At 38.8% G+C, this 26,059-nt stretch overlaps 1 protein-coding gene across 1 annotated transcript in view; it reads left to right on the top strand.

Moving 5' to 3' along the window:
• The first annotated feature begins 2,501 nt into the window (after positions 1-2,501).
• The window catches only part of CLPX (caseinolytic mitochondrial matrix peptidase chaperone subunit X), a 44,396-nt gene continuing 20,838 nt past the window's right edge, over positions 2,502-26,059 (top strand). The window contains exons 1-5 of the mRNA XM_038580726.1: positions 2,502-2,789; positions 13,580-13,740; positions 15,301-15,418; positions 24,050-24,204; positions 25,798-25,957. Of these exons, the coding sequence (XP_038436654.1) occupies positions 2,711-2,789; positions 13,580-13,740; positions 15,301-15,418; positions 24,050-24,204; positions 25,798-25,957 (673 nt within the window). The 5' untranslated portion in view covers positions 2,502-2,710. The remainder of the gene's footprint in view (positions 2,790-13,579; positions 13,741-15,300; positions 15,419-24,049; positions 24,205-25,797; positions 25,958-26,059) is intronic.

Raw genomic sequence — 26,059 nt, 5'->3', positions numbered from 1 at the left:
CCCTGCATGGAGCCTGCTTCTCCCTCTGCCTGTGTCTCTGCCCCTCTCTCTCTCTGTGTCTCTCATGAATAAATAAAATCTTAAAAAAAAAAAAAAAAAGGAAGCTCCATGAGAGAATTTTTTTTAAGATTTTAAATAAAATCTTAAAAAAAATGGAAGCTCCATGAGAGATTTTTTTTAAGATTTTAAATAAAATCTTTAAAAAAAAATGGAAGCTCCATGAGAGATTTTTTTTTTTTTAAGATTTTATTTATTCATGAGAGACACAGAGAGAGAGAGGCAGAGACACAGGCAGAGGGAGAAGCAGGCTCCATGCAGGGAGCCTGATGTGGGACTCGATCCTGGGACTCCAGGATTATGCCCTGGGCTGAAGGCGGTGCTAAACTGCTGAGCCACGGCAGCTGCCCAGGAAACATTTTTTTATTCAATGCTATTTCCTCAGTGGTGCCTGGCATGTAATTGATGTTCAATATGTATTTGTTGAATGAGAAGTCAAATTCCTAGAATAGTCAGAGAAAAGGAACCCTTCAGGTAAAACTTTACTGTGCTTTTATTCAGCTTGCAATCTACAGGTTTAAAGGAGCAACTTCTTTATTTCTATAATAAGAAGGAAATTGTATATAATTGAAATAGAAGGTGGGGTGGGATGAAAGTAATTTATATTGGGTGTTAGAGTCCATGTGATCAGTTAGCTCATTACTAAAAGAGCTTTCTACTAGAATCAATGATTTTCTAACACTGTTTTAAAGCAGAATAATTCAGGATCCCTGGGTGGCTCAGTGGTTTAGTGCCTGCCTTCACCCCAGGTCGTGATCCTGGAGTCCCAGGATCAGGTCCCACATCAGGCTCCCTGTGAGGAGCTTCTGTCTCATGAGTAAATAAATAAAATCTTTTTTTTTTTTTTAAAAGCAGAATAATTCTATTTTCCAACAAAACACCAGTAAATGAAACAGATAAAAGCAGAGCCACTCTGACTTAGGAGTGGCATGGAGGAAGAGACAGGTGAGGTTCACCCTTTTAATCCCCTCACTCTTGCCATAGAGCTATCGTTTCTGAGGGATTCTAGCAATACAGTTTGAAAACACTGGATTGAGGGAATTTTAGAGTCTCTTCTCTCACAAAATTCTATTAATACAGGCATTTAAGGAATACCTAGACTCCCTTCTGTTCCCTGCCACTTTAAGGTAAAGTAGCAGCAGGAGTCAGCTGAGAGAAAAACAGAACACTGTGGTCTGGGCCAAGGCCAATGGCCCTTTTTCATGGCCAGTCCCAGGGAAATAGAAGCCACATTCCTCTGATCCAAGATGGATGAGGGCTAAACAACTTGTGTGTGTGGGGGGGGGGGGGGCCACCTGGGTGGCTCAGAGGTTGAGCTGCTGCCTTTAGCTCAGGGCGAGATCCTAGAATCCTGGGACTGCGTCCCTTATCAGGCTTTGGCAGGGAGCCTGCTTCTTCCTCTGCTTGTGTCTCTGACTCTGTGTGTTTGTCATGAATAAATAAATAAAATCTTTAAAAAATAAACAACTTGTGTGATTGGTCTAGACTTTAGCTTGCTCTTCTTTTCCTTGCCCCCCACCTCCTGCCCTTCACCTAGGCTCAGAGCTAAAGGCAACCAAATTCACCTGGTCATTTCCCTGGGCTTCGGAGTTGATTAAAATCTTATAAAGTAAATACTCAGTCTGGTGCCAACCAAGATGGAAAGAGAGTCTGGTTCATTCGTCACCATCCTCCCCTGGTACAACAGGTTGACCTGCTTTAGCTGTCTGGCGAGGAACCAGCCATGCAGACAGACGTTCAAAGGCTAACAGAACTTTTTTACCAGGGTGTAGTCACCTTAAACCCTTAAAGGAGCCGACAAAGAATCATAAAGCACCCAGGGACTTGCTACAGCTGGAACAGTTATTACCACTTGGCTTGAAAGAACAAGGAAAGAGAGCTGTCACCCAACAGCTGTAGCTTGGAGAACTAGGTAAAAATACCACTTTCACGTTACAAGTGAAAAGACTCAGAAGAGGTACCTTAGATGCGGAATCCCTGGGGGTTAGGAATGTATTGAATCTGAAGCGTGTAGCAGCAGCCAAGGGGTTGGGGCTGGGGCTGGCTAAGCCATCAGTCTCACACTTTGACCTTCCCTGCCACCAACCGAAAAAGGCCAGGAATTACTGCGACCGCCTGGGACTACAACTCCCGGCATGCATCACTCGAGCGTCCGCACCTCCCTTTTCGAGGCTAGGATAAAGGCGCTTTCGGGAAGAATTGCATGTCGGGAACTGTAGTTGTCCCAGCTGGGGCTGGACGCCTGCCGTAGCGCGCTCATTGGCGCCCAGGTCACCGCCCCCTTCCCCTCGCCGCTCGTCGGTGATTCACGCACGTACACGCAGCGCGTGCCCACGCCCCCTCCCTAGGCCTAGGACGCAGGCGCGCGCACGCTCCCCGGGCCCGGTAGGCGGAGGGGGGTGGGGGGGGAAGAGGAGGAGGAGGAGGGGGAGGAGGGGAGGGAGGGAGGGGGTTTAAGTATCTACTTTACAGAGTAGACGGCAGTCGGGTACGAAGAGCGCGAAGGCCTGGCTGCCAGGCAGGTGAACTCTGCCCTGAGCCTGGGGCCGGCGGGACGGTCCGGAGCCAATTTAGCGCGCCCTGCGAATAGGAGTCGGGCCGCCGAGACCCGGAGGGCAGCGGGGGGCAAAGCCCCGGCCTAGGCCCCGCGGAGATGTCCGGCTGCGGCGCCTGTACTTGCGGCGCGGCGGCCGCGCGGCTCATCACCTCTTCGCTCGCCTCCGCGCAGAGAGGTAACGAAGTAGTCCCTCACCTGAGCCAGTGGCCGGCGGTGGGGATCCTGGGGAGGGCAAGAGGCCTGCCCCACCCTGCCTGTGCGACACCCCCCCCCCCCCCCGCTTTGCTCGTGGGATGGGGCTCTGCCAACCTCTGGGGCAGCTGTTTCTCTAATTTGAAGTAAATCCGTTGCGCTCCCCCCGCTTGCGCGCATTCTGGCCTCTTGACTTTGGGGCCGGAATGTGGCCGCTTAGCAGGAGCCCCGAAAGAGGCACGAAATGCTCCTCGCCTTCAGAAGTGTCCTCGGAGGTCCGCCGGCTGCTGCCACCTGCCCCGGCGGCGGCTGCTTCTCCGGATCCCGGCCGGCTTCCCTTCCGGCCTGTCGAGGCGCCCGGGGAAGGGCTGGGGCTCCCCGGGGGCCGCGGGGCGCCGCGCTGGCCGTCCCGGACGCAGGCCGCGCGACACCCACGCTGTCACCGTCATTGTGCGGCCGCTTGCACCGGAGCCTGAGCTGGGGTTCACAGCCCTCCCGGCGCCGGGAAGCCCTCGCGGCCCGCAGGGAAGCCGCCGGGGTGGTGCGGGAGATTCCCGCAGACACGGTTTCTGAAGTCCCTAAATGTCTCCGCAGTCGTTTGCCGGTTTTCCCAACTTGACGGTCCGAGAGAGTGTCTTCAGGGGTGGCGCTTGTTTACCTTTACTTTCTGTTTATCAGGAGCTGTGTGTGTGTCATCCCAGCCAATAGAGCCCGGAAAAGAAACCATTTTCCTCTTCCCCAAATCTATGAATATCAGACGACAGGCTAGATCCTGTTACAGGCACTTTTAGACGAATTCGTTTTATTTTGGCTTGTCAACGATCCTTGGATAGGTTTTGAAAAGCCCCCCTTTGCCTGGTTTTTATGAATGCCTTGACCGTTCACTGAAGGTTTATTTTGCGACAGTTGAGTTCACAAAGCGGGATTAAGTGAAGTAAGGTGGGCAGGAGCGTTTGTAAAGTGATACAGAAATGTAAAGGAGTGAATTTTGTTCCAAGACATTGTTAAACCTGAACAACAGATGTTCTTATTCCAGGAATTTGAGTTGAAAACGCTTTGGGTTTGACCTTTAAGTTTATTTGACATCTTTTTCTTGCGGGTCTACTGTGTGCTGGGCTCTGTTTTGGTGCTGGAGATAGAGTGGTGGACAAGTCCTCATCTGCAAGTTTAAATCTACTAAAGCAGACAATAATATAATTTCCAGAAGCGGGTAAAGTGTGTGCGTGTGTGTGTGTGTTCTCTCTGGGCAGAGAAGTCGTCTTTGACAAAGCTCCTCAACCATTCCAGTCAGTTGTATTGTTAAATGGAATCATAGGAGGCATGTGGTAATTCTTCTTTACGGAACAGTGATTTTAAAATTTAATATATCATTAGGTGAAGCAACACAAATTAACAGCTTTAGGTATTATCATATTTGTTGCTCTAAGTTTACCAGAAGTTTTCAGAAATACTGAACCATTGTCTTCGCTGGGAAGGAGTAAATGAATCCTAAAAAATAGGATGTTACCTCATATCCTTGTAGAATTTAGTATTTTTATATGACAGTGAAACATCAAATGGTTTTCACATTGATTTAAGACTTACTCAAGACTTCATTAACAAACTGTGTATTGTCTGTAATAGAAACTCTAAAAGTATACACTAGTCTGCAATATAGAGATATTTTCTTTAATGACTTTTAAAAGACTCCAGAAAGGGTTTTTTTCTTAATTTTTTAAAAATATTTTATTTATTCATGAAAGACACAGAGAGACAGGTGCAGAGACGTAGGCAGAGAGAGAAGCGGGCTCCTTGCAGGGAGCTGGATGTGGGATCTGATCCTGGGATTCCAGGATCACGCCCTGGGCTAATGGCAGGCACTCAACTGCTGAACAACCCAGGGATCCCCAGAAAGGTTATTTTTATTTAGGATACTTCGAAAGAGGAGGAGAGGCAAAAGAGAAAGAAAATTCAGAATTGTACTTAAGCTAGAATGTACTAACTCTAGTACATTCTTCTAGAGTTAAGAATCTCAATATAATATAGGTAATAAAGAATGTAATCAAAATCAAAATAGTCTTATAACAAATTATAGAATGAAGTAAAAATAAAAGTAGAGATTTCAGTGCTCTCTTGAAATATAGTACTATTCTCTTATTTCCATTTGTTGTGTTAGACTTTAAAATTTTTAAGCAGTAGTTTGAAAATTATTTGGTAACTTGCCATACTAGATACTGGATCTGTTTTCTTTTCCTGGTTGGCTATATGTATCTCCAATTTAATGTGTTTTTTCTCACTGTTCTCTTTGAATATGAAACCTGTACTAGGGACGCCTGGGTGGTTCAGCCATTAAGCATCTGCTTTCAGCTCAGGGCATGATCCTGGAGTCCTGGGATCTAGTCCTGTGTCGGGCTCCTGACATGGATCCTACTTCTCCCTCTGCCTGTGTCTGCCTCTCTCTCTCTTCTCTGTCTCTCATGAATAAATAAATGAAAAAAAAAGAAAGAAAAAGAAACCTATAGTAAAGTAGAAGTTTTAAATATTTTTTCTGCCCAAATTGCTGATACTTTTTCAATTTGTATACTAACACATGTATATGCAAAGTACATTATACACACACACACACAACAATTTGCATTCTAAATATGTACATTTAGAAATGCTTGACTCCATTTACAAAATTCTGAAAATCTGAATGACAGTACTTCATCTGAATTTGGCTGTGAGAATTGTGGAACCACATGTACCTCCCTTGGTTTTTCACTACTTTCTGTCCATGTCCAGTGAAAGGGTGTCACCTCATGAGGGTGTAAGTGAAGATGTGAAGATGTTCAAACATGTTGGCACCCATAATTTTCATAATAGTTGTGTAATGTGCCTACCTTAACAGTTTTTAGCTAGATTTTAAGTTTCTCTCTTTTGTTAAATATAAATTAAATAAGGCAAAGCAAATAAATGATAGAGTATCTTTATTTCTGCAAACTATTTCTTAATAAACATTTTCTTGGCATATTCCTTTTTATTACTTATTTACTTATTTTATTTATTTATTTTTTAAAAAGATTTTATTTATTTATTTATGAGAGACACAGAGAGAGAGAGAGGCAGAGACACAGGCAGAGGGAGAAGCAGGCTCCATGCAGGGAGCCTGACATGGGACTCGATCCCAGGTCTCCAGGATCAGGCCCTGGGCTGAAGGTGGCGCTAAACCGCTGAGCCACCCGGGCTGCCCTACTTATTTATTTTTAAAGATTTTATTTATTTATTCATGAGAGACACAGAGAGAGAGAGAGAGAGAGGCAGAGGCACAGGCAGAGGGAGAAGCAGCCTCCATGCAGGGAGCCCGACGTGGGACTCGATCCCGGGACTCCAGGATCATGCCCTGGGCCGAAGGCAGGTGCCAAACCGCTAAACCACCCAGGGGATCCCTGGCATATTCCTTTTTAGACCAGCAGACTAGCCTTAGTGAAAACTAATCAGACATTTTTAAATTTGAGGAAAACTATTATAGGACTGATGTTATTTTTCTTTATTCATATGTATTCAGGGGTTCCTGGGTGGCTTAGTCAGTTGAGTATGTGACTCTTGATTTTGGCTCAGGTCATAAACTTGGCAACCTGAGGTTGGAGGCCTGCATTGGACTCCCCACTCAGCAAGGAGTCGGCTTGAGATTCTCCTTCTATCTCTCTCTGCCCTCCAACCCCACCCCCCCACGCTCGTATGTGCATGTGCAGGCTCTCAAATCTTTAAAAAAAATTTTTTTTAAAGCAGTATTTGGAATTCAGGAAATAATAACTTGGGCATAAAATGAAAATTTGAGACCAATAAAAGCAATAAGTATCTACTAAGTTGCTGGCTTTTTTTTTGTTGAATTTTTTTCCCCAATGTTTATTTGACATTAGAGGCCAGGTGGTTAAGCAAGCATTTAATTTGAGTTGCCATATCATCAATTGTTATACACTTAAATATTGTCACTACAAAAAGATAATAAATTAAAATTTTTTATTCTATTTCTAAAATTTAAAGATCAGTTTATCTTTTAAGCTGAATCTAAGGAATGTTTTGTTTAAGGTTAAATATAGGAAGTCAAATATTTAAAAGTTGAATAAATTACTCTCCTAGATCTTTTTTTTTTTTTAAGATTTTATTTATTTATTCATGAGAGACACACAAAGGCAGAAACATAAGCAGAGGGAGAAGCAGGCTTCCTGTAGGGAGCCCAATGTGGGACTTGATCCCGGGATCATGACCTGAGCCGAAGGCAGATGCTCAACCATTGAGCCACCCAGGTGCTCTATCCTAGTTCTTAATAGCCCTAAAATCAATGTACTTTATTCTAGTATTTCTTTTTAAAAATAACTGCTATAAAACTCAGAATATTTTATTTGTATGACAAAAGTTTTGTAAATGGTTTAGCGTTTAACTGTCTTCTCTTGTTGCTGCCAAGTATTTCGAAATACACTTTACAGAAATACTTCCCTTTTTGACTTTTATAGGGGTTCTTCACTTGAGGTTCACAGGCCTCCAAAGTGTCCAGAGAGAATTCAGAAGTTCTGTTAATTTTATCTTCATTGATCACTAATTGAAATGTAGCATTTCCTTCAGTTATAAATGTAGGCAACAACTCACAGTAGTATTATAAATATCTGTGGACTTGTTACCAAGTAAAATCAGAAATATTTTCTTAACACATTACAGTTCATATCTCAAGATATTTTTTATACTTTCCACTACTTTGAGATCATGATAGTTACTTAAAAAGCTCTTAAAGGAGCCTCTGGATGGCTCAGTTGGTTAAAGGTCTGCCTTCGCCTCAGGTCATGATCTGGAGGTCCTGGGATCCAGCCCAGCCTTGGGCTTCCTGCTCAGCGGGGAGTCTGCTTCTTCTCTCCCCAACCATGCGCACACTCTCTCTCAAATAAATAAATAAAACCTTTATTTATAAATTTTATAAATAAAAAGCTGTTAAATATTATTTAATTTTGTTTATAGAGAAGCCCATTTTATTTTATTTTGTTCTTTTTTCCAAAATAAGTGAACTCTATAATTCCTGTCACATATTTCACTGGTCTTCCTAGTTACTTCCCAGGTGGTAACTATCAAGTTTGTTCTCTATAGGGATCCCTGGGTGGCTTAGTGGTTTAGCGCCTGCCTTCGGCCCAGGGCATGATCCTGGAGTCCCAGGATCGAATCCCACATTGGGCTCCCTGCATGGAGCCTGCTTCTCCCTCTGCCTGTGTCTCTGCCTCTCTCTCTCTGTCTCTCATGAATAAATAAATAAAATCTTTAAAAAAAGAAAAAAGTTTGTTCTCTATAATTAAGAATCTGTTTCTTGATTTGTCTCTTTATCTTTTTTTTCCCTTGCTCCTTTGTTTTAGTTCTTAAATTCCACATATGAGTGAGATCACATGGTACGATCTGACTGACTTATTTCACTTAGCTTAATACTCTTTAGGTCTATGCTTGTCATTGCAAGTGGCAAGATTTCATTCTTTTTTATGGTTGCATAATGTTCATCTATCTATCTTACCTTTTCTTTGTCCATTCATCTGTCATTGGACATTTGGGCTGCTTCCATAGTTTGGTTATTGTAAATAATGCTGCAATAAATATAGGGGTGCATGTATCCCTTTGAATTAGCGTCTTTGCACTTTTTGCATAAATATCCAGTAGTATTGGGTACTGGATCATAGGGTAGCTCTATTTTTAATTTTTTGAGGAGTCTGCATACTGTTTTCCAACTGGTTGTACCAGTTTGTGTTCCCACCCAACGATGCAAGAGGGTTCTTTTTTCTCCACATCCATGCCAACACTTGTTGTTTCTTGTGTTTTTTTATTTTAGCCATTTTGACAGGTGTGAGATGATATCTCATTGTAGTTTTGATTTGTATTTCCCTGATGATGACTTATATTGAGCATCTTTTCATGTGTCTATTGGGCATCCAGATGTCTTTGGGAAAATGTTTGTTGATGTCTTCTGCCCATTTTTAAATTGGATTATTTGTTTTTTGGGTGTTGAGTTGTATCAGTTCTTTATATATTTTGGATACTGACCCTTTATTGGTATGTGATTTGTGAATATCTTCTCCTATTTAGTGGGTTGCCTTTTAGTTTTGTTGATTCCTTCACTGTGCAGAAACTTCTTGTTTTGATATAATCCCAATAGTTTATTTTTGCTTTTATTTCCCTTGCCTCAGGAGACATATTTAGAGAAATGTTGCTATGGCTGATGTCAGAGAAATTATTGCTTGTGCTCTCTTCAAGGATTTTTCTGGCTTCAGGTCTTATTTTATTTTATTTTTTTTAAAGATTTTATTTTTTTATTTATTCATGACAGAGAGAGAGAGAGGCAGAGATACAGGCAGAGGGAGAAGCAGGCTCCATGCAGGGAGCCTGACGTGGGACTCGATCCCGGGTCTCTAGGATCAGGCCCTGGGCTGAAGGCGGCACTAAACCGCCAGGCCACTGCGGCTGCCCCAGGTCTCACATTTATTTGAATTTTGAATTACATTTTGAATTTATTTTTGTGTATGGTGAAAGAAAGTGATCCAGTTTCAATCCCTCATATGTTGCTGTCCAATTTTTTCAACACCATTTTTTTGAAGAGACTGTCTTTTTCCCATTGTGTATTCATTCCTACTTTGTTGAGGGTAAATTGACCATAAAATTGAGGATTTATTTGGGGTTTTCCATTATACTGATCTATGTGTCTATTTTTGTGTCAGTATCATACTGTTTTAATTACTGCAGCTTGTAATATAACTTTAAGTCTGGAATTGTGATACCTCCAGTTTTCTTTTTCTTTTTTAAGATTACTTTGGGTATTCAGGGTCTTTTGTGGGTCCATATAACTTTTAGGATTGTTTGTTCTAGCTCTGTGAGAAATGCTGTTGGTGTCTTAATAGGGATTGCTTTAAATCTGTAGATTGCTTTGGGTAGTATGGATGTTTTGACAGTATTCTTCCAACACATGAGCATAGAGTGTCTTTCCATCATCTTGAATTTCTTTCATCGGTGTTTTATAATTTTCAGAGTACAGGTCTTTCACCTTTTAGGTTAAGTTTATTCCTAGATATTTCATTGGTTTTGGTGCAGTTGTAAATGGGATGTTTCTTTCTATTTTATTTTATTTATTTTATTTTATTTTATTTTATTTATTTTATTTTATTTTTATTTTTATTTTATTTTATTTTTTTATTGGAGTTCAATTTGCCAACATATAGCATAACACCCAGTGCTCATCCCATCAAGTGCCCCCCCTCAATGCCCATCACCTAGTCACCCCCACCCCCCACCCACCTCCCTTTCCACCACCCCTTGTTCGTTTCCCAGAATTAGGAGTCTCTCATGTTCTGTCTAAATGGGATGTTTCTTGACTTCACTTTCTGCTGCTTCATTTTTTACCATTTAGGAATGAAACAGATTTCTGTACATTGCTTTTGTATCCTGTGACTTTACTGAATTCATATCTTTGGTGCAGTCTTCAGAGTTTTCTATATTTAGTATCACATAGAGTTCTACTTCTTTACCATTTTGGATGCCTTCTATTTCTTTATGTTGTCAAATTGCTAGTGGCTAGGACTTCCAGTATTATGTTGAATAAAAGTGGTGAGATTAGACATCCTTATCTTCTTCCTGACATTAGAGATAAAGCTCTCAGTTTTTCACCCTTGAGTATGATGTTGGCAAGAAACAGATTTTTAAAATATTCTAATAAGTACTTCAAATTGGTTTCCTTTGTCATGTACTTTGTTCTGTGCATTTAAAAAGATTATTGTAAGAAGGGGTCCATCTGTAGGCTTCACAGACTCCTACAGGGGTTCATGGTACAAAAAAGGCTTAAAACTCCTGATAAGGGGACCCCTGGATGGCTCAGCCATTGAGCATTGCCTTTAGCTCGGGGCGGCGTGATCCTGGGTCCAAGGATGGAGTCCCACATTGAGCTCCCCACAGGGAGCCTGCTTCTCCCTCTGCCTGTGTCTCTGCCTCTCTCTCTCATGAATAAATAAATAAATCTTAAAAAAAAAACAGCCTCCTGATTAGATGACTACAGTGATTTTTGTGAAGATTTTATAAGATTGGTAAGTGACTAATCTTTTAAACTGACCAGTACTGTGTTTTAAAAAGTGGGGTTCCCAAGGGCACCTGGCTTACTCAGTTGTTGAGCAGCCAACTCTTGCTTTTGGCTCCAGTCACAATCTCAGGGTTATAGATGGAACCCTGCATGGGATTCCATGCTCAGCGGGGAGTTAGCTTGAGATTCTGTCTCTCCCTCTGCCCCCAACCCAGCTTGTGTGCACACTTTCTCTCTCTTGCTCTTCCTCTCTAAAATAAATCTTTAAAAAAAATAAAAAATGTGTGGTCCCCAGACTAACATTAGTATAATCTGGCAGTTTATTATAAATATGTTCTGGGGTCCCACGTCTCTCTTGAATGAATAAATAAAATATTTTTTAAAAAAATTTAATTTTTTAAAGATTTATTTATTTATTTATTCATAGAGATGCAGAGAGAGAGAGAGAGGCAGAGACATAGGCAGAGGGAGAAGCAGGCTCCATGCACTGGGAGCCCGATGTGGGATTCGATCCCGGGTCTCCAGGATCGCGCCCTGGGCCAAAGGCAGGCGCCAAACCACTGCGCCACCCAGGGATCCCCTGTTATAAATCTTAATCCTTTTTTTAGTGTTGTTTTTGAATTTATATAGAGATGAGAATGTTTATTTATATCTTTCCTGAAGTTTGATCATTTTATTTTTGTATTTTGTGGAACTGGAGATGGCCTAGGGCAATAAATAGCTAAAGAAACTAGTTCTAACAGGGTACACAAATATGTTAGAAAATTGGAGTTAATAAAGTCAATTAGGGGTGCCTGGGTGGCTCAGTTGGTTAAGCAACTGCCGTTGTCTAAGGTCGTGATCACTGGGTTCTGGGATGGAGCCCCCCCCCATCTGGGCTGCTCAATCAGGAGTCTGCTTCTCCTTCTGCCCTTCCCCCTGCTCATGCTTGTGCTTGCACATGTGTTCTCTCTCTCTCTCTCTCTGAAATAAATAAAATATTTTTTAAAACTAAAAGTCACATATAACTAAGCAGTTGCTTTTGAATTGTTCAAAGGATGTTATTTTATTTTATTTTTTTAAGGGGGGGTGGGGTAGGGCAGAAAGGAGAGGGAGAGAAAGAAAATTTTAAGCAGACTCAATGCCCAGTGCAGAGCCCAGTGCAGGGCTGGATCTTACAACCCTGAGATCATGCCCTGAGCCAAAATCCAGAGTTGAATTCATAATCAGCTGAGCCAGTCCCAGGTGCCCCTGGAAGGATGTAACTTTAAACCAGTTTTTGTGTTTGGGTACAATATGTACATATGTGCATGATCTCTGAAAAGCCCTAACAGGTACAGAAATAAAAATTTTAAGCCTGAGTTGAGAATTTTTCAGGGAATAAAATGAGGGAGATAAAATCAATTTCTTAAATTTATTTAAGTATTAATTTTAACCCCTTTACCCCCTTTTTGTTATTACGTGCTAACAGCACTCTGATACACTGCTGGGAAACTTCCTTTGGCAATTCATTAGGATTCATTAATGTACGTTGTACGTTAGCTTATGCAGGGTTGTGAGTAGCTCTACCATACTCAATACTGAAATCTGTGGAATTTTATTTAACCTAAGACCACTGCTGGATTTTCTTGTGTAGGGAACACTCTTTTAAAGACCAACTTGGGAAATGCTGCCTTATAGTATGCAGTGTGACTTTTTGCCATTGACTATAATTTATTTAGGGGTTTATTTTGTATTTATATGAGAAAAACCAGTTAGCTAACAGTGATCCCATAGACCAAATCTGGCCACACCCATTTGTTTGCATATTGTTTTCATGTTACAAAGTAGTTGGAACTGAAACTACATAGCTGAGAAAGCTGAAAATATTTACTATCCTGGTCCTTTACGGAAAAAGTTTTTGCCACAGAAGTCAGTGATTAACCTGTACCCTTTTTAATAATTTTAACTTCAAATATAGTAAAAGGTTAAAATGTTTGAAGGCAGGATAGCTGTTACATAGTATTTACTGAATTACGTTTTTTTATAGGATTGAAATGTTTCATTAAAACGTGTGTTTTAATGAACATGCTTAACTTTTTTTTATTTTTTATTTTTTTAAAGATTTATTTATTTATGATAGACATAGAGAGAGAGAGGCAGAGACACAAGAGGAGGGAGAAGCAGGCCCATGCCGGGAGCCCGATGTGGGACTCCAGGATCGCGCCCTGGGCCAAAGGCAGACGCTAAACCGCTGAGCCACCCAGGGATCCCCACATGCTTAACTTTTTAAAGAATATTTGAAGTTTGTTTCCATTGTCTAGGATATTACCCCCCAAAGAGTCAAGGAGACAGATAAGAGTTTGCTTATTTTCATTGGTAGAAATACTGTAAGAATAAGAATGGGATGTAAATAGCCTTTTTCCCCTAAGAGTGAGGCAGATGTTGAACTGCTTATCTCTCACACTTTCAGAGCCACTCATTGTTATAACCTGGGTGGTCTTTCTTCACTTCCAAACAAGAGGCCCAGAAAGAAACATCTTTATGTACCTGGAATCTGTAAGAGGCCCAGGTCCGGCCTATTTTTATGGGGACTTTGCCTCTGATTGTGTCACTATTTTCTCTACCCTTTTGTTACTACTGCTGTGAAAACTGTAGCTTTTTCAGTCTCTTTATACTTAAGTAATTTTTGTTTTCAGGGAATTTATTGAAAGGATGTTAATATTTGATGTATAGACTAATAAATTTCATCATATTTCCAGGTATCTCTTGTGGCCGCATTCATATACCCGTTTTAGGAAGGCTCGGGACCTTTGAAACTCAGATTCTACGAAGAGCTCCCTTTAGAACCTTTACAGAAACACCAGCATACTTTGCATCAAAAGATGGCATAAGTAAAGATGGCTCTGGAGATGGAAATAAGGTATTTTATCTTTATTGGCATTTATATACATATTTGAGTTCCTTCAGGCAATTAAATGTAATAATAGTATTCTGTATCAGTTTATATGTTTTTTTTTTTTTTTTAAGATTTTATTTATTTATTCATGAGAGACACAGAGAGAGGCAGAAGGACACAGGCAGAGGGAGAAGTAGGCTCCATGCAGGGAGCCCAATGTGGGACTCAATCCCGGGACCCCAGGATCATGTGAGCCCTGAGCTGAAGGCAGAGGCTCAACCACTGAGCCACCCAGGCATCCCTGGCTTATATGTTTTCTGTAGGAAATGTGAAATATATAAAATGATAGGAAGAAGTTTATATAATTTTACTTTGTTTTAGTTTCAACCATAAAATAGTTTTATAAGCATTGCACTTAGTCAGCAGTAGTTAAGATTTCTAACACTCCACAAAGTAATAAAGAAGCTTCGTTAAATTATCTATGCAGTCAGCACTCTGTAGATTGAATTAGGAATAGCCATAATTTCTGCTTTCACACAACCCTTTTTTTTTTTTTTTTAAGATTTTGTTTATTTATTTAGTCATGAGAGACACACACACAGAGAGGCAGAGACACAGGCAGAGGTAGAAGGAGGCTTCATGCAGGGAGCCCGATGCGGGACTTGATCCTGGGACTCTGGGATCACGCCCTGGGCCAAAGGACCCAGGTGCCCCAACACAAAACTCTTAACAATACATGATAGTATAAACCCCACTTCATTCTTTACTTAAAAATTTTTGGTATCTCTGTGACTTAATGTTGGACTACTCTGTAGCTAGCAAGTAGATGATTGGTGATTGTATTGGGTCAGTGAATTATTACCAGTTTCTTTTAATATGTGAATTTTACTAAGACTTGAGTTAATGTTATATGCAAGACAAAATGTTAGGTGCTTTCCTATTCACACTCGATCCTAATAGTGACTCTCTAAAGTAGGTAAAATTTTAGAGATGAGAAAAGTTAGATTCAAGAAGTTATGAGTCACTTTTTGTCATGATAGTAAGTCCTGATTCAGTTTCATTGAAATGTATTTTACCTGTAGTAACTTTTTTTCCTAGTGTTTATCGAGTCATGGAAAGAACACTTTATTACACAAACTCATACTATGTGAGGAAGGAATACATGTAAAATATATGTGTTTACTAGAACTGATTTTATTTTTGTGGTAAATAGATCTTTTGATACCAGTGATACTAGAGATGTAAATTATACTAATAATTCCATTCTAGAAATTATAGAAATTGGGAAGCCCCGGGGTGCAGCGGTTTAGTGCCGCCTGCAGCCTAGGGCGTGATCCTGGAGACCCGGGATTGAGTCCCACGTCGGGCTCCCCGCATGGAGCCTGCTTCTCCCTCTGCCTGTGTCTCTGCCTCTCTCTCTCTCTCTGTCTCTCTATGAATAAATAAATAAATAATTTAAAAAAAAGAAATTAGAAAAATTGTCAGATTAATTACAACCTATCTTGCTTATATTTGTTACATTATAAAATGGTTGCCTGAAAGTAATAATTGACACTCTCTCTTTTTCTCCTTTACTAACATTAGAAATCAGCCAGTGAGGGAAGCAGTAAAAAATCAGGCTCTGGGAATTCAGGGAAAGGTGGAAACCAACTGAGGTGTCCTAAGTGTGGCGACTTGTGCACTCATGTAGAGACCTTTGTGTGTAAGTATTACTTCTTCTGTTGTTCTTTTTCTCTACCTTTTCTATAAATCATAGGCTGCATAGAAATATATATATAAAGATATATGGTCTTTCTGAACTTACATGATTCAGTCTTATGTTCACCAAATACTAAACATCCCCTGGACTGGTAATTCTTTGCACTGTGGCATAAAAAATAATATAAGAAGACTATTTCCTTCTTTATTTTGTGTGTGTTTATTTCAAATTTTGATTTTGTGAGTGTTCTTGGATGTAACAGTTGAGCTGTAGGAGAATGAAGGCTTATTTATTCTGTATTCATTAACTGTATTCTTTGAATAACTGTTGAGCATCTCATACAGCTGGAGAGGTCAGTCTTTCATATATTAAGGTATTTATCCTAAGTAACAACAGGAGGAAAGCCCTCAATTCTAGAAAGTATGATGATTATTAATGATTCAGACACTAAGAGCAGGGAGAAATCAGTAGTCCTGTTTTTGCTGTTAATGTCAGTACCTCTCCCTGGAATACAGATGCTACTGTAAATCTTTTGTTTCATGAATCAGATAACCCCCTACCTACATGATTAGAGTTAATGGTAATGATTCAAGAGTAAATTACATTGTACTTACTACATGTCAGTTACTATATAGTCAAACTGTGAAAAAGTCAGTGGTGAGATTTGGCAGAAGTTTCAGTTTCTTATGATTAGCTGGAGAAGATTCTCTCTATTCTAATCCAAATCATTGGGATTTCAGTTACAGTTTCACATTTTTCATTGATATTAATTGGCCACTGTATGAAAAAGCATTGTTATGTTGTAGCATGTTTTTACACTTTTGGAAAGACCTTTTAAAGCAGTTCCATTCTGTAGGTGGAATGTTTGAGATTCTCTTAACATTGTTGCCTGGAAAGAGGTCAAAGAGAAGAATCACTTTGAATGAATACTAATTTGGTTGCAACATAAAATGAAAATGGTAGAACTAGATAATGTAACTTCTGAATAATATTTGCTATTAACAAATTTTGTGTGAAATAATAAAATTGCTAAAAGGTCTGAGAATTGCTCAATTCATAATGGCAGTGTCATAGTAACATATTTTTTTTTTGTAGAAACATATTTTAATCAAGAATTTTATCTTTTCCTCCGAGAAAGATTTCAATCTTTGTAGACTTAGAGAATAATCCTTTATAGTAGAAAAGGAAAGAAACTAATATTTAATAAACGCCAGTATATACAGTTTTATTCTCACAATCTTATTTTTGTCAGGATGTAGAATATCCTTAATTTATAAGCTAAGATTTATCAAGTTTAAATAACTCATCCATGGACACAGTGCTATGAAGATTTGCTATTTGGAAGTTCTTATCCCGTACATTTTTAGCAACTGGAATTCTTTAGGGGTAAAGTAGCTCTTGTTGAGATTACATTTATTTTTTATTTTACACAGTATTTTTTTTCTTTCGTTCTTTTTTTTTTTTTTTTTTAAGATTTTATTTATTCATGAGAGACACAGAGAGAGAAAGAGAGAGAGAGGCAGAGGGAGAAGTAGGCTCCATGCAGGGAGCCCAAAGTGGGACTTGATCCCGGGTCTCCAGGATCATACCCTGGGCTGAAGGCGGCACTAAACCGCTGAGCCACCTGGGCTTCCCCCACAGTATTTTCAAAACTTGCCAGGTCCTATTAATCACGAGGGTTGTTGTTCAACATATAGATTCTCTTCACAAGACATGAGATTCTGTAGATTTTGGGTGGTATTCCAGAATATATGTATGTTTAACAATAAGACGAGGTGTGGAAAACACTATTTCTAATGTTATATAATCTACTCAAGGCTGAGATGGTTTCCTTTAGGAATTCTAATTGAGGAGAGGAATATGGGAGTAGAGAATGGGGACAAAAAAAGTAAAAGAGTAGTAGATACTTACATATTATTTAGTAAGCAAACATCTGTGAGACAGCCACTGCTAGGCTTAGAAAATAAACACAGATAGGGATCCCTGGGTGGCGCAGCGGTTTGGCGCCTGCCTTTGGCCCAGGGCGTGATCCTGGAGACCCGGGATCGAATCCCACGTCGGGCTCCCGGTGCATGGAGCCTGCTTCTCCCTCTGCCTGTGTCTCTGCCTCTCTCTCTCTCTCTCTCTCTCTGTGACTATCATAAATAAATAAAAAATAAAAAAAAAAAAAAAAAGAAAATAAACACAGATAAACATGACATTGTCCTGTCCTCTGGAATTTTACTGCATAGGAGTGATAGGACCTCAACAGTGAGACAAGGCCCTCCAGTCTTGATTTTTGCAGACCCATAATACAAGTCTCTTCAGAATGCATCTCTTTTGAATGCTGAGGATCTTCTGTGTCTGCTTACTGGAAATTCAAGAGTTTGTTGAATCTCGGGTTATTCATTTTGTTTGAATCTGTTTATTTGGTTATTTGTTCATAAACATCTTTTTATGTACTTTTTGATCATTTATAGTTCTTTTATGAACAGACTGTTTAGATAATTGTCCACTTTTTTGTCATTTTAAATTGTTTTTAATTGCCTGATGAATATATGTGTGTACCCCCCCCCTTTATAAAAAAGGTAGAGGGACGTCTGGGTGGCTCAGTGGTTTAGAGCCTGCCTTCGGCCTGGGGCATAATCCTGGGGTCCTGGGGATTGAGTCCCACATCGGGCTCCCTGCATGGAGCCTGCTGCTCGCTCTGCCTGTCTCTGCCTCTCTCTCTGGGTCTCTCATGAATAAATAAATAAAATCTTAAAAAAAAAAGGTAGAACTTTGTAAAGATATATTTCTGTAATATATCTTCATCAAACGTGTAACTTTTAAGAAGCATAACTGGTATCATTTTCATGTTTTTATAGATTTTTTTGTTTGTTTTTGTTTTTTTTATCATAGTCACACAGAGAGAGAGAGAGGCAGAGACATAGGCAGAGGGAGAAGCAGGCTCCATGCACTGGGAGCCCGACATGGGATTCGATCCCGGGTCTCCAGGATCGCGCCCTGGGCCAAAGGCAGGCGCTAAACCGCTGCGCCACCCAGGGATCCCAGATTTTTTTTTTCTACCTCAGCAATGTTTTAGGAGATATGTATGTTAAGACATATGAGTCTAGTCCTTTCCTTTTAATGTGTACGCTTCAGGGGTTTTTAGTATATTCATTAAATTGTTCATTCCAGAACATTTTTTTCACCTCAAAGAGAAGCCCCATCCCCCTTAAGGAGTCCCTTTCCACCCCTTGTCCCTGGCATCCCTGTCCCTGGCAACCATAAACCTACTTGCTGTCTCTATGGATTTGTCTATTCTGAGTACTTCATATAAATAAAGAGAATTGTATAATATGTAGCATTTTATGTCTGGCTTCTTTCACTTAGCATGTTTTCAAGGTTCATCTGCGTTGTATTATATATCAGTATTTCATTACTTTTTATGGCTGATAGTATTCCTTGTTTATCCATTCATTATTGATGGACATTTGAATTGTTTCTGCTGTTATGAAAACCAGTTTGTGTGTGTACATGTTTTTACTTCTCTGGCATATGCTTAGGAATAGAATTGCTGGGTGAAATGGTAACTCATGTTTATTTAGCTTTTTTTTTTCCTTAAGATTTTTATTTATTTGTTCATGAAAGACACAGAGTGAGACACAGAGGCAGAGACATAGGCAGAAGGAGAAGCAGGCTCCATGCAGGGAGCCCAATGTGGGTGGAATTCGAATCCCAGATCCCGGGATCACGACCTGAACCGAAGACAAGTGTCCAACCACTGAGCCACCCAGGTGTTATTTAGCTTTTTAAGGAACTACCAAACTATTTACCACAGAGGCTGTGCCATTTGACAACTTGACTAGCAATGCTTAAGGGTTCTAATTTCCCCACACATTCTTTAACACTTTTTTGTTGTAACCATCATAGGGATGTTAAGTGGTATCTCATTGTGATTCTGATTTACATTTCCCAATGACTAAAGGTGTTAAGCATTTTTTCATGGACTTATTGGCCATTTGTATATCTTCTTTTGAGAAAAGACTTTAACTCCTTTATCCATTTTTAAATTAGGTTGTCTTTTGTTGTTGTTGAGTTATAAAAAGTTCTTTATATATTCTGAATACTAGACCTTTATCCAGACATATGATTTAATTAATTAAATTTCAGAGTTTATTTATTTATTAATGATTTTATTTATTTATTCTTGAGAGAGACACACACACACACAGAGAGGCAGAGTCACAGGCAGGGGACTTGATCCCAGGACTTCAGGATAATACCCTGAGCCGAAGGCAAACACTCAACTTCTGAGCCACCCAAGTGTCCTTGACATATTACTTAAATATTTTCTCTCATTCTGTGGGTAGTTCTTTCCTTTTAAATACTGTATAGCAGAAGCCAACAAACTTACTTAGAAAGGCCAAGTATATATTTTAGGCTTTGTGGGCTCTTGTGATTTGTGTTGCAGCTATTCTCCTGTGCTGTTAAAATGAGACCTTGTAAATGAATGAGGATCGTTGTGAAGTGTAAAACTGTAAGCTCATGGACCTTGCTATATATATTCCCATCTCACAAGTATATTTGTCATGATTTTTATGTTCTCTTACAGTGCTTTTACTCTTGACTTTTTTGAAATAAAATACCAGGGACACCTGGATGGCTCAGTGGTTGAGTGCCTGCCTTTGGCCCAGGGTGTGATCCTGGAGTTCCAGGATTGAGTCCCACATCGGGCTCCTGCATGGAGCCTGCCTCTCTCTGCCTATGTCTCTGCCGCTCTCTCTCTCCTTGTCTCTCATAAATAAATAAAAATTAAAAGAAAAAAAAGAAAAGAAATAAAATACCATTTTTATAGGTAGCATTATGAATGCATCAGAAATCCTCAGAAATTGAAATAATATCTAAGGAATTTTTTTTCTCTTTAGAGAGCTGAGAGAGAGAGAGAGAGAGAGAGGGAGAATCTTAAGCAGGCTCCATGCTTAGCATGTCATGACCCTGAGATCATGACCCGAGGTGAAATCAAGAGTTGGATGCTTAACTAACTGAGCCACGCAGGCACTCCTATCTAAGATTTTTTGTTTTAAGATTCTATTTATTTATTCATGAGACACGCACACACACAGAGGCAGAAACACAGGCAGAGGGAGAAGCAGGCTCCATGCAGAGAGCCCAATGTGGGACCCGATTCCGAGACTCCAGGATCACAGCCCAGGCTGAAGGCAGGCACTAAACCACTGAGCCACCCAGGTGTCCCAAGAAATTTTTTATTATAGGGACTAATATATACTGTTCTTTAGTTTTCTCTGGCTTTTCTAAATAGTTTATTCAAACATGAATTGTCTCCCCACTTTTTAAGGTAGAACCTGTAGCTGTTTCTTATGCATATAATACTTTTTGAAGGCTTACTGTACTTAACATGTCTTATACAATAGAAGTTAAACTTTCTGTTTGGTTTTGAGATTTTATGTTGGGCTCTGAAGAACTTTAATCAAATCTGAGAAGGTTTTTACTGAGGTAGTCTATCATTGGCATACTATACAAGCATGTTTACTGGGATTAGATTAGCATTCTGTATATAAAGAAATATACTTGTAATAATCATTTAAAGGAAAGTGGTTTAATTATCCCCTGATAATTTAACAAAATTAGATTTTGCCACTTGTCTTTAGGAGTAAAAAAATAAGCATTGCAGTGCTTGTAGTATTTTTTTTTTCTAAAATAGCATTTTTATAAATAAAATTGAATTTGGGTATATGTTGATATGTTTCATTGTGAAAATGGTATTGTGATATTCCAGTACAATGTAAGCAACTCTTCTACATAAGCAAAGAGGGATGTGATTTGTTGGTGTTGAGCCTCTTTCCCTTTGACCTAATTTCTTTAGAGAAATATTTTGTTCTTGTGTTCTCAGGCCAGATAGATAATCCTGTCATTCAGCTTGAACTAGATCAGAGGCTTCTCTCTGCCCTTTAATCCTTGCCTTGCTTACCATCAGTAACAGCCGTAAGGTGACGGTTCTTTATAAAGTTAAGGCATTGACTGTCTTTCCCATAGTTGGGGAATGCTGATAATGTGTTGAGGCTTGTGTGAATCAAAGGTGATTGGAATAGCTTGGTCTTTTTCTTTAGGTAGGCATTTGCAGGTGATCAGGACATAGAAAACATGGATGATCTCTCTTCTAGCTTAAAATTTGCTGCTAGAATTTATTCAGAATGTATTTTTGATTGATCTTGTGTTTAAGAATAGAGACATAAACATTAAATTGATTGAATTAATAGATTTATTTTTGAAATAAAATAATTTTCTTTTATTTTGAAAGAATTTTTTTAAGTTAGATTATTTTATGAAGATTTAGGTGTGCTTACTAGTACAGTTTTTTCTGGTAATCTTTGTTTTTTTTTAATATTTTATTTATTTATTCATGAGAGGCAGAGAGAGAGAGAGAGAGAGGCAGAGACACAGGCTCCGTGCAGGGAGCCCGACATGGGACTCAATCCCGGGTCTCCAGGATCACACCCTGGGCTGAAGGTGGTGCTAAACCGCTGAGCCACCGGGGCTGCCCTCTGGTAATCTTTGGATAGGTAGTTATAATATTCCCAAAGGAGAGAGATTCTCACTTTTGTTTTAAATTTTTTAAATTTAAATTCAATTTAATTAACATATAGTGTATTATTTGTTTCAGAGGTTGAATTCAGTGATTCATCAGTTGCATACAACACCCAGTGATCATTCCATCAAGTGTCCTCCTTAATGTCCATCACCCAGTTACCCCATCCTCCACCCCTTACCCCTCCAGTGACCCCCAATTTGTTTCCTATGGTTTAAAGTTTCTTATGGTTTGTCTCCATTTAGTCGTTTTATTTTTTCATCTCTTCCCCCATGATCCTCTGTTTTGTTTCTTAAATTCCCCATGAGTGAGATCATATGATAATTGTCTTTCTTTAGTCGACATATTTTGCTTGGCATAATATCCTCTAGATCTGTCAAGGTCATGCAAATGGCAAGATTTCGTTCTTTTTGATGGCTGAGTAATATTCCTTTGTGTGTGCGTTTGTATACCACATCTTCTTTATCCATTCAGCTGTTGACAAACATCTGGGCTCTTTACATGTTTGTAGACATTGCTGCTATAAACATTGCAGTGTATGTGCCTCTTTGGAGATTCTCATAGTTTTAAAGATTATTTTTCTTTGCTATTTTACCCATCTAGTTATATTACACAAAGGTAACACAAAAATGTATTATCCAGACCTACCAACATATAACTAATTCCTTTGTATCTTTTGCTCTGTATCTTTTTTAATTTTTTTTTAAGATTTAATTTATTTATTCATGAGAGACACAACAGAGAGGCAGAGACACAGGCAGAGGGAGAAACAGGCTCCTTGCAGAGAGCCCAATGCGAGAACTTGATCCCAGAACTTTAGGACCACTCCCCGAGCCAAAGGCAGACGCCCAACCGCTGACTCACCCAGGCATCCCTCTTTTGCTCTGTATTTTAGTAATCTGTGTGAGATTGTCTTCTGTGATGCTTTATAAGGTCCCTGGTTACCATTAGTAGGGTTAGGCTTGGAGAAGATTAAGGTGTATGTCCGTATACCTACATCCTATAGCTAGCTGGGTTTTAGAAGAAGAGAGAAAAAAAGAAATCACCTTTGGTTTAACACAGGATATTTCATAGTTGATGCATTGGAATCAAGACACCCTTTTAACCCTCACTTTTATTTTTTAATTAAAAAAATTTTTTTGCCCTCACTTTTAATTGTTCCTGTGTTCTCAAAAGTTACATGATTATCTTTAAGTCAATATGAGTTGAGTGTTATTTTGTTAATTTCTTAGTGGTTTTCAGGTCAAAGAAAAAGGAATTAGTGGAGTTTTTATTTATTTATTTTTAAAAGATTTCATTTATTTATTCATGAGGACACAGAGAGAGCAGCAGAGACATAGGCAAAGGGAGAAGCAGACTCCTTGCAGGGAGCCCCGATGTGGAGCTCGATCCCCAGACCGGGGATCACACCCTGAGCCAAAGGCAGATGCTCAACTGCTGAGCCACCCAGGCATCCCAAAGGTGATGTTTTAAAAATGCTCATAGCTTTAAAAAGAGCTTAAAGAAAAAATACATATTTTTCTTTCTCTGTATATATATATGTATGTGTGTGTGTGTGTGTATATATATATATATATATACACACACACACATACATATATGTATGTATATGTATTTTACATTTTTAGGGATTGAAATTTTGATTTCTCTTTCAGCTTCTGTGTATATTTGAATTTTTCATAAGAAAATGTTGGAAAAATAGAATAATTTACTTGTGCTTTACTTTTATTCCACAATTTTGTCATTCAAGTATTTCAGTAAAATAAATGAATAATATTTTCATAGTGGTTGTTTTTTAATGAATGGGAAATTGAAAGAACATCAGTCTTTTCTCTTAATGAAGTATATCACAAAATGAAAGAACCTAGTGGAAATGAACAAATTGTGTTTTACCGAACTCACCTATCTTTAGGTATAAATTTAAGTTGTTTGTTGTGGCTGGTGGAGTGAACTACAAGCCTACGTTTTTGTCGAGTACATAGTTTTCATTTACAGTGAGTCCTTAAGGTTAAACACTATTTAAATTATTATTTTCCACTGCTGACCTTTCTTTTCTTTTACAGCATCAACCCGTTTTGTGAAGTGTGAAAAATGTCATCATTTTTTTGTTGTGCTATCTGAAGCAGACTCAAAGAAAAGCATAATTAAAGAACCTGAATCAGCAGCAGAAGCTGTAAAATTGGCATTCCAACAGAAACCACCTCCTCCCCCCAAAAAGGTATAGGTCTTAGCTTAGTTCTTTAAGTACTTTATCTTGAAAACACTTCATTGTTCCCCTCTTCCAGTTTATATTGGATCTTAATACTATTACCTAAACAAGTATTAAAATTTTAATATGGACTACATCTAGCTAAATTCTTTTTGATATTTGATACTTGGAATTTAGGTATGGGGTCTATTGCTCCTTTCCTATGTCATGATTACTGCATTCAATAGCAATGAAATATAGTTGGATGATTATTAAAATAGTGTTAATACTAAATCTAAAATGATATCCATAAAATTGAGCGGCTATGGATTTATTTTTCTTAGTTTGGACCCCTAAATAACACCAGCTTGCAGTTTCTCCCATAAATTAAGTCTACTCTATGATAAAGCAGCCTCAGTCTAACATGGAAGCAAATGATTTTTTTCATAGCCAGTGTGCCAAGGCTATCTTGTATAGCACTATGGCTTTTCTGGTGTGGGCTCCCACCAGGAGTCTCAGGTTGTACTCCGCCATATGAAATATGGCAGAGTGTATCGCCTGCTCCGTTGGGTACTTGCATACTTAGATTATTTCTCATTCTCTGCCTCAGTGTAGCTTTTTTCTGCTGTGTTATGACACCAGTGCAGTTATCTCTACCTCCAAATGTGCTATGACAGATTTAATACATGGATATAATTCATGAGGAATCAATAAGATCTTTAAAAACCATGGTAAAATGCGTATGGTCAACAATTAAAGAATTTGTTGTGTAAAAACAAATAATGTAATGAAAAATACAACTATTGACCTTTTATCCTCCACTAATTTTGTAGACTTTAGACATCAGAGTTCAAAAATAGGCAACTTTATTTTTAGGAATTTGTATTAACAGTGAATTTCTATTTAGTAAAAGCCAGAATTTACCCCAGGTTCTAGGCTGTTCGCAATATCCAAGCCTCAAACAGAGCTTTAGTTTCTAACAGTAAAGTTTTTTGATCACCATCTAGATAAATGAGTAGCTTTAAAGTTAATGTCTGAGAAAAAAACTTTGTGAATATTCAAACATATAGATGCTGGTAATGGCTTTGATTATATAATACATTTTTAAAAAGGTAATTTAAAAAAAAAGGTAATTTATTTTTTTAAAGGTAATTTTATAATATGTTATCTTTGTAAAGAATATTATTCCTATGATTGAAAGAGGTATAGAAAGAATTTATTTTATTTTATTTTTTTTAAGAATTTATTTTAATGATGTACATTAATGGTGATATCTTTAGACCCATGGTGGCATATTATAGGTTTTCTAAGTGACGTTAATTAACTTTTAAAAATTAGGATTAGAATTAATGGCATTGTTTATAGAATAGAAAATGACAGAGCATTAGGAGAGTACAGTGATACTTTGTTAAGCTAAAGAACCAGTGAGTTGTGTTTTGTCCACTTAGGTTTGGAGCCTCTGAATCATTGCTACATAGGTATCATATCATTGGCATTTTGTTTTTGATGAGTCTTTGTTCAAATTTAAAACTGTAAGCAAATATGCTCAGTGTATAACTTCTTAATGTGTGTGTTTTTTAATGATTGCTCATAGTAAATTTTTCATAACTAATCACTTTTCAGATTTATAACTACCTCGACAAGTATGTTGTTGGCCAGTCATTTGCTAAGAAGGTGCTTTCGGTTGCTGTATACAATCATTATAAGAGAATATATAACAATATCCCAGCTAATCTGAGACAGCAAGCAGAGGTTGAGAAGCAGACATCATTAACACCTAGAGGTTAGTGTTTTGATAACTGATCAAAATAGAGGTTACTGTGCTTAGAAGTAATCTTTATTTGCAACTCCTTGCTCTTGTCCTGAAATGCTTTTAGCTTAGTAC

The sequence above is a fragment of the Canis lupus genome, chromosome 30 (genome assembly GCF_011100685.1).
Source record: "Canis lupus familiaris isolate Mischka breed German Shepherd chromosome 30, alternate assembly UU_Cfam_GSD_1.0, whole genome shotgun sequence".
Classification (NCBI taxonomy): Eukaryota; Metazoa; Chordata; class Mammalia; order Carnivora; family Canidae; genus Canis; species Canis lupus.
The sequence above is the reverse complement of the archived record's forward strand: the minus strand, read 5'-3'. Positions and strand labels throughout refer to the sequence as shown.